At 51.4% G+C, this 11,894-nt stretch overlaps 5 protein-coding genes across 5 annotated transcripts; 4 read left to right on the top strand and 1 right to left on the bottom strand.

Moving 5' to 3' along the window:
- Positions 1 to 556: 556 nt before the first annotated feature.
- Positions 557 to 2,249, top strand: N7509_003080 (uncharacterized protein; the record flags this gene model as incomplete). The annotated part of the gene is made up of 7 exons (XM_056627717.1): positions 557 to 682; positions 737 to 998; positions 1,078 to 1,094; positions 1,119 to 1,254; positions 1,305 to 1,466; positions 1,535 to 1,767; positions 1,824 to 2,249. 7 exons carry the CDS (start codon positions 557 to 559, stop codon positions 2,247 to 2,249), a joined length of 1,362 nt encoding a protein of 453 aa, XP_056490451.1.
- A 402-nt stretch (positions 2,250 to 2,651) lies between these two features.
- On the top strand, positions 2,652 to 4,814 carry N7509_003079 (uncharacterized protein; the record flags this gene model as incomplete). The annotated part of the gene is given in 8 exon segments (XM_056627716.1): positions 2,652 to 2,688; positions 2,852 to 3,010; positions 3,030 to 3,422; positions 3,479 to 3,740; positions 3,819 to 4,262; positions 4,349 to 4,455; positions 4,516 to 4,615; positions 4,684 to 4,814. 8 exon segments carry the CDS (start codon positions 2,683 to 2,685, stop codon positions 4,812 to 4,814), a joined length of 1,602 nt encoding a protein of 533 aa, XP_056490450.1. The 5' UTR covers positions 2,652 to 2,682.
- A 1,383-nt stretch (positions 4,815 to 6,197) lies between these two features.
- On the top strand, positions 6,198 to 8,315 carry N7509_003078 (LIM domain-containing protein; the record flags this gene model as incomplete). Its single annotated transcript, XM_056627715.1, has 3 exons — positions 6,198 to 6,318; positions 6,401 to 8,129; positions 8,177 to 8,315. The coding sequence occupies 3 exons, from the start codon at positions 6,198 to 6,200 to the stop codon at positions 8,313 to 8,315; spliced, it is 1,989 nt and encodes a 662-aa protein (XP_056490449.1).
- A 680-nt stretch (positions 8,316 to 8,995) lies between these two features.
- N7509_003077 (glycerophosphodiester phosphodiesterase) lies at positions 8,996 to 10,145 on the bottom strand (the record flags this gene model as incomplete). The annotated part of the gene is made up of 4 exons (XM_056627714.1): positions 8,996 to 9,547; positions 9,618 to 9,797; positions 9,865 to 10,037; positions 10,100 to 10,145. The coding sequence occupies 4 exons, from the start codon at positions 10,143 to 10,145 to the stop codon at positions 8,996 to 8,998; spliced, it is 951 nt and encodes a 316-aa protein (XP_056490448.1).
- A 218-nt stretch (positions 10,146 to 10,363) lies between these two features.
- Positions 10,364 to 11,365, top strand: N7509_003076 (SDR family NAD(P)-dependent oxidoreductase; the record flags this gene model as incomplete). Its single annotated transcript, XM_056627713.1, has 1 exon — positions 10,364 to 11,365. The coding sequence occupies one exon, from the start codon at positions 10,364 to 10,366 to the stop codon at positions 11,363 to 11,365; it is 1,002 nt and encodes a 333-aa protein (XP_056490447.1).
- Positions 11,366 to 11,894: the final 529 nt, after the last annotated feature.

The raw sequence follows: 11,894 nt of genomic DNA, 5'->3' as shown, positions 1-11,894 counted from the left end.
TCCCTGATCCCTGACAAAATTTTTAAATTAACAATCTAGACAGACCACCGAGCCAGTCTAGCAGGCGAATGTTGAGACCAATCTTTTCAGTAAACAGCCGGTGAGCGACCAACCGATTTTGTCACCCAGCGTGAGTTATCCTACCTCATTAGGCACAGGAGTACATATCACGGAATCCACCGGCATCCCTTGTGTATGGAACATAATCGCAATCTCCGAATTTCTCGAAAGGTGATCAAAAGTGCCGATGTTATGGGAAATGACTGGGGAAAAGTCCAGTCAGATAGAACCCGCGACGAGGAACCTAATAGCGATTCGTCCCTCAACACACCACGCTCAATTCGACCCCGACATATTTTTCACCCCCCTCTCACCCCCGATGTCAAGAAAATTGAAGCTTTCTGAATTGCGGCGGACTCCAGAATCCAACAATTCCCGAAGTGAATTAGGTTGATCACCATTGGTTGCCCTGTCGAAGCCCCTGTATAAAGGGATGGATCGGGCATCACTCTTGGTCAAAATTCACCCTAGTGGTTTGTTTTCTTCAACTTCCACAATGGCTGGATCGAAGAAAGATCTAGAGGCTGAGGTGCCTGTGCATGTTGAGCATACCGTTGGAGTTCAACAGAATCACGACGATGTGTTTGGCGAGCTCTCTGACGATGCCCCCAACTTCCGCAATGTGAGTACATCATGGTTAACCAATTGACACTATGGATAGTTAATCGAACTCTAGGTCGGCTTCATTGGAACGATCATTCTCATGATGAAATCTCAGATCGGCCTCGGAGTTCTCGCTATCCCATCTGCTTTCGATATCCTGGGCATGGTCCCAGGTATCATCTGTCTGTTTGTTATGGCCTTCATCACTACATGGTCTGGGTATATTATTGGAACGTTTAAATTGAAGCACCGAGAGGTTTACAGTATTGGCGATGCTGGTGGGATCATGTTTGGCTTACCTGGTCGGATTTATCTGGCCAGTGGATTCTGTCTTTGTATGTTCTGGTCCAATTTTTCAATCTACCGAGAACCAGAACGCTAATTGATTTCAATTCCAGATTATATCTTCAATAGTGGATCAGCCATACTCAGTCTATCCATCGGCATGAACGCAGTGTCTCAGTCATGCAACCTGTACCGCTGTGTTTGCTGCCGTCGCAGCCATCGTTGGGTTTGGCTTCAGTAGCATTCGGACCTTAGGTCGTATTACATGGCTTGCATGGGTTAGTCTACCATGTATTATCACTGCCGGTATGTTTGTCTAGTAAAAATATGTGAAACAAGAGATTGACGTAATTTAGTTATTACCGTCACGATTGCAGTTGGAATACAGGATCGTCCTGCTGCAGCACCGGCAACAGGTGGTCCCTGGGTGTCCGATTGGAAGGTTGTTGGCAATCCTTCTTTCGCAGAAGGAATTGCGGCGGCCTCTAGTCTTTTATTTGCTTTTTCCGGCACGCCTGGTACGTAGGAAACTCAAACATGATTTCCTATCACGAGATCCGCGACAACATGCTAATCTCTCTTTCAGGATTTTTTTCCATCGTTTCGGAGATGAGAAATCCCGAACGATATCCTGCAGCTATGGCTACCTGCCAGGCCGGTGTCACTGCCGTATATGCTATCATTGGTGGCGTAATCTACTATTACTGCGGCAGTTACGTTTCTTCACCGGCACTCGGTTCAGCTGGCGGTGTTATCAAGATCGTCAGCTACGGATTTGCATTGCCCGGGCTTCTCGGTACTATGACAATTGTTACACATGTAAGCAAATCAGCGGGAGTCAAATATGGAAGCATGCTAATTTCAACTATCTCTAGATACCCTCGAAGTTCATTTTCGTTCACCTATTGCGCGGCTCTAAGCACTTAAGCAGCAATACGCCAACGCATTGGATGAGTTGGTTTGGGTGCACATTTGGCGTGACGGTGATAGCCTGGATCATTGCCAGTACGATTCCAGTCTTTAATGCTCTGGTGTCCCTTATTGGTGCCTTGCTTGGGCCGGTCTTGTGTATTCAGCCGATGGGGGCTATGTGGTTATACGATAACTGGGAAAAGGGTAAGAGCCAAAAGAAGACCAAAAGTTGGATTCTTGGCACTGTGTGGAGTGTTACCCTGATCATATTGGGGGTGTTCCTCATGGTGGCTGGGACATACGGTTCAGTTTTGAGTATCATGACCGCCTATAGTGAAAGCGGAGGCTCGGTGGCTTTTTCGTGCGGCGACAACTCCAATTCTACGTGAGGGGGGGGGGTGGGTGGTACTAGTAGTAGACCTTGACATTGATAATATTAGTAGTAGAGATATAGATACCTAGTAGAGAAAGAAGAGAGGATTCATAGAAATTGAGCATAACCCTCTACCTAGGTACCTACTAAGTATATATTTCTCCGTACCAGCCTACCTAGGTAGAATTGAACAGCCCACCCAATCACCATGACTGCGAACCCGTCAAGGTACTATTAGTACTACTACTAGCTACCTAGGTATACCCAGGTAGATAATCACAATCATCCATCATTACTCCTACTCCTCGTATACTCCAGGGCTGTTGTATCCCGTGACTCCAACTCCCCGCAAAGTGACCGCCCCGCCCCCGCACAACTTGGAAACTTCTGAACTTCACTCCTCACTCCAATTACATAGGTATGCCAGTGCCGAAGAACTTAAAGGTCAAATGTTGGTCAGTAGTAACCTTGGAACTACGGCATGGAATACTCGCTACCTATTGCTAATACAATATAGTGATCCCTGTCGCCTGCTTCACCACAAATGCGAGTCCGAGTCCTCTCCACATTGCCCATGGCTATAGCACCTTTTTCTGAAGCTAACCTTTCTCTCCCAAGGCGACGGCATTCTTCCTCAATGCGGGCGATGCGCTCGGACCGGCCGGGCATGCGTACGAGGGAAAAAGGAGACACAATTCAGGCAGGTCAAGGGTCCAGGACAAGGGCCACGAACTCGATTCCCACGAAATCAGGTGTGGCTTCGACCGCCGCCGCGAGGTGAGACCCCATTCCATAGATAGGAATCGCCGCGACACCAACTGACTCGACCCGCTTGACCTTAGTGGATTTTGTTTTGGAATCCGGCAATGGGGACCCTGACGATGAAGCCCATCCACTGATTGAAAGCGAGTTCCGAGTCGCCGACAGAGAGTTGAGCCAGCCGGACAACAGGCCATCCCCGAGCAGCCAGAGCCATCTCTCCCAGTCTCTTGGCTCCCAACCAGCTCGTTCGGGGGAAGAGCCAAAACTACACACATACCGGACCAATCGAGATGGAATGAAACATCACCCACCTTTCCACCCGACCGGTGTACGTCGCGAGTTGCGACCAGGTCAACGATCCTGGCCTTTGAGAGACCCGGAAGAGGCCTACCTATTGAAACACTTCGTGGATCGCATCGCATCCTTTGTGAGTCCATCATTGCATGTCAACGAGGAGGCTCTTCGGATTCTGACGGGCTTCAGTTTGACTGCACAGATCGACAGCAACATTTCGCGGTACACATCCCTCACAGGGCACGATATTGCGACACGTTATTCAACGCCCTCATGGCCCTCTCTGCCCGTCACTTGAGTTGTACTACGACCTTTGACCCCTATGTATCAGATCAATACTACCAGGCCTGTTTAGAAACCCTGATTCCCGCTTTAAGCAACCACGGGGTTACAATGGATGACGATCTGCTGGCCGCGACGGTGATCCTCCGGCTGCTGGAAGAATTCGATGGTGAGTAGTGGAACCTTTTGCCTGAAACTTGAACCCCATACGGAGTATAGTGAGGTCCGCGCTGACGGCGATCCATAGTCCCACTGGCGGGATCGGATCTTCGTGGCCATTCCTTTGGGACTAAAGCATTCATCCAGGGCCCGCCGCCTTCCACGACGACGACCCCGAGTCTACGACAGGCGGTCTATTGGAGTGGGCTTCGACAAGAGATCTACAATGCCCTGAGTTTACAGCAAGCACCGGATATTGACTTGAGCTCCCTTCACTCCCTGTTCACTGCTTTGGGGCCCGATGCTGGCGATTGCGCGTGGGCAAATCAAGCAATTGCGCATTGCGCTGATGTGCTTCTATTTTCGTTCGGCGACGGACCCCGCTCGGTGGCGGTGCATGAAAGCTTGCAGAAGAAGACTGAACGGTGGAGCGAGGCGAGGCCAGCCTCGTTTGACCCCTATTTTGTAGGGAGTGACGAGGTGGAGATAGGTGCAAACTTTCCCGACATTCGTTTCAGTTGTCCCTGGCACGGTAGGTGATCTGCTCCCCAGGCATCAGCATTGTCCAAGCTGGGCGATTGCGAATGAATGAGCCTAATTGTGAACCGATCCCTGCAGCGATTGGCAACCAATATAACGAGCTGGCCCGCATTCTGCTTTCAGTGCATAACCCTGGACATCCTACCGTGGGACCCTTGCGGCGACGGTTTGTTCAGGAAGCTGATGTAAGTTGAGCCCCAATTTTAGGATCATTGATGATGGATGCTGATATTCCCCGGCCACAGTATCAGATCCGCAAGGGGGTCTGGACCGTCTGTGGTGTGGCGTTGGCTAACGACGCCGTGCCTCCAGCGATGGTAGTGGGGTGCATGGCAATCCATCTCTGTAAGAAGCGACGATCGACAGAATGTATACATGCAATATGAGAGAGAACGTAAGCTGAACGTTGACAGGTGGCGATCGATTCACGGATCGGCAGGAACAAGAAAGGTTGATCCAAATCCTGATCCGCACCGACTCATCGCACGGATGGCCAACTCATGCGCTGCAGCGCCAATTGCGGGAGACCTGGGGGATGTCTTGAAGAGGATGTGAGGCGATATAAGAGAAATTGAGACAATCTACAGAGTGCGGAGTATCTGTATGCCAGGTCGACGCAATATGAAGAGGAAGACAAGAGGGACAGCCAGAGACTACTACCTACTATACGTACCAATCTCCCAAGGAGCACGCAATTCGAATTGCGATTGGGCCCTGACTGTGACTGTGGCCCCTCATCATGATGATGATACATAGTTCGCATTGACAGGTGGCAGCAAGGCGGCCACGAGACGGCAAGCAAACAAGCAAAGTCAAAAATCAAAACAAAAACAGAAAAAGAAACAGCCCCAAAGCCAAAGGGGCGGCCAGCTTGATATTCCCGAAGCGAAGGCATGAAATTGAACGAACGGAGACCGCCGTGGGAACTGCAGGAACCATCAGAGTAGCTAGGAATGCCGATCTGCGCGCCTTGTTGCGCCCCCAAGTGTGACGCGAGGGAAGCGGTGGGGAAGCACATAAGCAGAGCGTATCGAATGACAAGGCAGAGCAGCAATGCACAACAGCCTTTGCCCGGTGCAATGTCCATATTCAGATCCAGATCGAGAGTGGTGGCCCCCTTCAACAGAAGACTCGCCCCCCCGAACGCGCACGGTGATTGTACCAAGTTCCCAGAAGTGGAGAGTGGAATTGTCAAATCTCCCGTCGAGGACCCTGGGTCGCGTCCAGGCATTCAGTCAGAATGCACTGCGGTTGGATGATGAGGGATCCACCCCCTGGACGATCGGCTCGGCGCGGGAGAGTGCGAGCAGGTCGTGATCCGTGTGTACGAGGAATGCATGGTAGAGGACGGGAGAGAGCTCATCCAGAGAACTGCAAAGGTTCATAGAACCTTTTGATCCTGCTGTTCAGTGGGATTGAGCTGCAGAGGGTGAAATAGAAGCGTATATAACAAAGCAGAAGGGGGGGGTGTCGAGGGGGCCAAAGTGCGGGAGGGTTGATTGTTCCTCTGCTGGATACCCCTGAATGACAATGCACTTACGACGACGCTACTTTTAGCGCGTCACCTCTCCAGGTTCAAGGTTCCACCTGGGAGGCCCTTTCGTTCTGTCTCTTCCAGAACACTCAGTTACTTCCTCCCCCGCAGTTCTTGAGTACTCGTACCGACTTGCGCAAAACTTCGAAGCCCGGGCTGCCTGCCCCAATCCCTTCAATGATCTTTATCGACTGAAGTCAGAATGGCAATGGAATCGGGCTTCTTGCCCACGATAAAATGCTCCAACTGTGGATGCAATGTCGAGATCTTCGCCATGGGGGACCATATCTGCACGAGCATCGAACATGGTCAGTCCCTTCTGTGCCAGACAACCACAACCACTGGACTTCATTGGAGTATACTCGTACTGACTCCCCTTCGAATAAAGCACCGATGACGGCGATCCCTTCACCACCCCCCTCTGCGGGGTTCGATGAACCAGATCGATTGACAACGGCCATGGCCACCAAGTTTGGACGAGGCGCTCCCCCGCGCATCGATCCTACTGTCGCAAGTACGTGAAGGAGAAGTTGAAATGGGAGAGAAAAGCAACGAAAGCGCAATGGAAATAAGCATCATGTACTAACGGTTCGCAGATAATGCATTCCTTCAACCGAATATTCCAACCCCGGCAAGCAGTATTGGTTCGCATATGCCATCTCCTCTCTCAGTCTCATCGGCGCCTCGATCCCCTGTCCAACCCTACCCGCGCCAGATATCCCCCGATGACGATTCGGTCCTGAACCTAGACAATGTATTTTCATTTCCTATGCCGGGGAATCGATCTCCCACTCGTGTGAGCACGCACGGATTATCAATGCCAACAGAGACCCCAGCGCGCTCCCCGGCACGCTCCCCAGCACCCACTCCATCCCCACGATATGGACTGGGCCTGGATTTGGTCCCGGAGGAGGTACAATTACCCCCAAGTCCACTTCCTCCGGCCCCAGAATCAACTGAGCAGGCCCATCAGCGGAATGAATCAATGTTCAGCCAGAGTAGTTACCGCACCTCACTGGCCAGCACACGGTATGGCAGCTCTACGGCGAGATCGTCCACCAATAGCTTCTCCCGTGGCTTCAACCAGTTTATCGATGAGACTCCACCGTTGCCACCAGCGCCGCTACGGACGCCAAACAAGTCTTCTTTCTCACGAGACTCGGAACTTTCCGCGAGCTCATCATGCCAGAGCGACAGGCAAGAACCGTTTGGAGGGTTTGACTTTGGAATTCCAACCAATCCCAACCCTAGTGGTTTAAATGACCTCCTTGAAGAGCGTTCCCCCGAGGAACCAAAAGCTAGTCCAACCCAAGACTTTCCACTACCCCCTCAGAATCATCTTCATCCCGCCGCTGCAGCCTCAGAGCCTGTTGCTGACACTCCACGCAAAAATTCCGACGCTTCAACTCATAGCGCCGTCTCAGTGACAAGTTTTGCGCGTGCTTTAGGATTGGAGGGTCAAATGCAGAAAGCCGAGAGCTCAGTGTCCTCTGAATCATCCCCGTCAGAAGCCAACAGTGGCAGTTCAATGTCGAGCCTCCCCTCCGATACCAGTCTCAGCCGGTTCAAACCCAATGATCCCCTGAACCTCAGTCCGCTCGTGGAGGAATTACCGCCGCGCACACGACAAACTATTCTGGAGCTGCCAGGCCGCATTCGGAACACCATGGACGAAGTTCCGCCCATCCCAGCTGCTTTCTTTAGCCCCGATTCGCCCACCGACCCGGCCATTAACCAGGGCAGCTTGTCATTGATTGCGGAAAGGCACGAAGAATCCTCCTCTCCACAACCACCACCATCAGATCCGCCTTCGCCGCGACGACCATTGCAGCGAGCCGCCACAACTCCGATCCCCCGTCCACCGACTCGCTCCACGACTAGGTCCAAGGGCAATTGCAAAGGATGTGGAGAAGAAATCACCGGCAAGTCCGTCTCCTCTTCGGATGGTCGCTTGACGGGAAAATACCACAGGGGCTGCTTCGTGTGCTTTGAGTGTTCCTCTCCATTCCAAACAGCCGATTTCTATGTCCTCAACAACAAACCCTATTGCGCTCAACATTACCATGAGCGGAATGGCTCTTTGTGCTCAACCTGCCATAACGGTATCGAGGGTGAATACCTGGAGACCGTTGAGCGTACTGGCGCCCGACCAGACCGTCGTCGATTCCACCTCAATTGTCTGCAATGCCGAACCTGCCATATCATGCTGAAAGGCGACTACTTTGAGTGGAATGGCGGCGTTTACTGCGAGCGAGACGCACAACGCGCTTCAAATGCCTATAACCGACCACCACCGGGAGCTGGGGGACACCCAGGCCCCCCCAGGTAGACGACGACCTACGATTGGTGCATCGCCATTATCACAAACACAGACTCGTGGATATCCTCCCCCTGGAGGGTACCGCCCACCACCTTCTCCTGCACCATCCCAGGGAGGACTTCGTCCCGGCCCACGTTTTCCTTCGGGCGGTGCTAGACGATTCCCTGAGCGACGAACGACAAAACTCATGATGATCTGATAAATAAATGGGTCCCGCACATTAACACCCGATCCTTCGGGCCCGCGAGCCTCTAGAAAGCTCCAGACTTTCTTCTTTCCATTCACATTCCCATTCACCCGATGTTCCAAATATTCCCCATTATCAGATCATTCGGAGTGCCACTCGCTTTATAAACTGCATTATACCCTTCACACCCTGCTTTCATTCATTCGGCTGGTGCCACCTGGCGTTGATCGTTGCTTTTTGCCTTGCTATGCCACATTTTGGACTTATATACTCTTCACCTGTATCTTCTTCTTTTTCCACTCCTGTACAAGTTCTCATGCGTTTGCTCGTTCTGGGCAGCTATCTGGACTGGTGCCCAAGGTTTGCTTTAAGGCCGTTCATATTGTTTGCCTTCTTTCGTTTTTGGACACGGTCATGTCGACATGTTTAATGTCTAATCCGTCGGTTCGGTGCTTGGATGGTGGCGCTCTTCACATTTTGTGTGTACAAATATTTTTTCAACGAGTACAAATATTAGGACAAAAGGAACCGAAATTATATTATGGATCATGACAGCGTTAAAAACGTAAGTGTAGGTGTAAGTGTAAATGCAAAGGTCAATGTTCAAAGAGAAGAGTTGGTTGGAAAGCTCTTCTGTTTTCCCGAGATTGCTCCCACTTCGTCGTAACCGAGAGATGCAGACCACTACAGCCTGCGAGTGAAAGCCCACCCAAAAAGCACAACGAAGCCAGTGGCGAGAAAGCACTGGAGCCGTTGGGAGAAAGTAAGTCTATCGAGAGATGGATCTTGGTCCTTCAATGCTGGATCACTCTGTTCTTTCTCCCACCCTTCGCAGATTTCCCGGTAATGCACCGGCTCATCCGTGATGACACCATCTACCTTGTGGCGAATACACCAGCGCATCAAGTTGGGGGCATTAACGGTCCAGACATAGACCCGCCGGCGAGCAGAACGGGCTTCCTCGAGAAATCCTCGACCGAGCGGACCCATGAGAACCTTTTGGTTGACATTGAAGGAGATGCGGGGCACATGCATAAATTGACGCGCGTAGCTCAGGTCGAAGCAGATCAGGGTCATGGCATATCGAGGAAGATATTTAGTGCATGCGTCGAAGTATCGAGCCGACCAGCTGCCGAGAACGACTCGTCGATGCCAGTCGGGGCCGATGGTGGGGATGGGCACGGATTCGACTACCTCGGCGATATGTTTCATGATGGTATTTGGATCATTGTTACGCTGGGCTCAAGTTGATCAGCACTGGCGCACCTTCCACTGTATTTCATGGAATTCAGCAAGATCCGTTTACCTTGATATCCAGCAGAAGCCAGATATGCTCGCGACCGGGCTGTCGTACGAACTCCAAGACATCCACCAGACGTGGCATCGGTTCGTGCGGCTCCATCAGTGTGCGGAGGGATTTCAACTCGGCCCAGTCGCAGTCGGCCACTTTCTTCTTGACCCCGAAGCATCGTTTCAAATTCGCATCCTGAAGGGATGAGCAAGACTACTTCGTTTTTCCTTCTCCGTCATTCACCAGACGAGAGCATGCTCACATGGGACAACACAACCACTCCATCCCGCGAGAGATGCAGGTCCAGTTCCAGCGCATGTGTACCGGCCTTGATGGCTTCGTCGATTGCACATATGGTGTTTTCGGGAAATCTTCCCTTGTAACCCCGGTGACTTATGGTTTGTGGTAGATCGGAGTCGGAGTGGAGGAAGTGTGCTGGGGTAGAGAATCGGATTAACGCGAGCACTAGCGGGGCAAGCTCAAAAGAAAGGACAAACCTGGAGTAGTTGGATCGCCCACCTCGAGAGGGGGACAGTCTGACATGGCGGGAAGTGGTATGTGTGTGTGTATGTGTTGTGGAAGAGGAAGAAGAGAGAGTGTTGATGTGTTGATGTGTTGATGCGAAGTCGGTGAGAAGGCGGAGATAACCGCTTAACCCCGCCTTGACATCGCCATGATTTTGGCCAACTCCTCCTCTTCTCTTCTCTTCCCTTTCTCTTTCTCTTTATATCTGACCAATTCTCTTTCAAATTACCCACATCATGCAATCCGTCATTCAACCCCAAAAAACTGCCCTCATCACCGGCGCTGCTTCAGGCGTCGGGTATGCCATCGCCAAGCTCTGTAGAAGCAAGGGCATGCATCTGCTGCTATTGGACATAGACCATGAGAATCTCGTCAAAGCAAAAACAACATTGACAAAGCTCAATTCAAGTTTGATTACCGAGGCCTTTGTTCTTGATGTAGCTGATGCGGCCCGATGGAAAGAAATCACAACGCGGATCGCTGATATCGTCCAAGATATTGACCTGGTGGTGTTGAATGCTGGAAAGGGATATAAGCCTCAGGAAACCGAGACTATTGGACGTCTCAAGCCGTGGCTGGATGGAAGTTATTGGGAGAAGGTCAGAGTCTCTCTCTCTCTCTCTCTGTGTGTGTGTCTTGCCACCGAGCCCCTGGCTAACCTGATTCTTTCTGCTCACAAGACTTTCGATACTAATGTTCGAGGCCCACTGAATGGATTGGAAGCTCTTCTTCCTTTTTTGACAGCTTCAAAGAACAATGCTCCCAAGTCTATTGTCATCACCGGCTCTAAACAAGGCATCACGAACCCTCCCGGGGCCGGCAACCCCGCATACAATGCATCCAAGGCGGCGATCAAGAACCTGACGGAGCATCTCGCCTTCGACCTGCGCTCCGATCCGGCTACGGAGAATATCTCCGCACATATCTTGATCCCCGGCTGGACGTGGACTGGACTGATGGGTAATGTCGGACCTACCGACGAGGCGGAGGTTAAGAAGCCTGCCGGAGCTTGGTATCCAAGCCAGGTCGCCGAGGAGCTAGTCAAGGGCCTTGAAAGGGGGGCATTCTACATTGTCTGCCCAGACGGAGAAACTGATCCGGCTCTTGATCAAGCACGGATGAAATGGGGTAGCGAGGATGTTGTTGAAGGGCGACCGGCACTCTCTCGCTGGGAGGAGAACTGGAAGAGTCGGGCCGAAGAGGCCATTCAAGCCGATGCGAAGACCCGAAGAGCTTAAGTCAGTTAGCTTAGAGTATAGACAGCGTAAAAGTAACAGTCTAGCAAGCAACATACCTTCACATGCACATAGTCACCCTTCAAGTTCAAGCTGAACCACTCGGATGATCGGCTTGTGCCGCAGCTTAGCTTGATGTCGGGTACCTAATTGGGATTAGAAGGAGGTCTCGGCAGTCGTTGAATACGAGGCATCTCCATGTTTGCCATGAGTCAAATTGAGTCAAGAAGAGTCAGGGTGATCGGAGGACCACCTGGTATACTCGTAGCTCTATAAAGATGGTGCTTAGCCAGCCCAAACCTCCATTCAATCAATCAATTCGATTGTTTCGATTTGTTCTATCCAGCTCTCCTCTTCATCACAACAGGTACAACGTAAGTAATCACCTACCACCTCCCCAAATTCTTCTATGATGATACCTATCACTCGCCGATATGATCCTGCTGGATTGCTTAAGCCGGCAGGCGCTTGATTCCAACTGGTTCTGAGAGGATGCTTTGCTCCACCATTCAAAGCCAGCCGAAACTACTAT

Source organism: Penicillium cosmopolitanum, assembly GCF_028827165.1.
Source record: "Penicillium cosmopolitanum strain IBT 29677 chromosome Unknown utg000005l:1.0-4006212.0:1.0-4009387.0, whole genome shotgun sequence".
Classification (NCBI taxonomy): domain Eukaryota; kingdom Fungi; phylum Ascomycota; class Eurotiomycetes; order Eurotiales; family Aspergillaceae; genus Penicillium; species Penicillium cosmopolitanum.
Note: the sequence above shows the minus strand (reverse complement) of the source record. Positions and strands in the feature narration are given on the sequence as shown.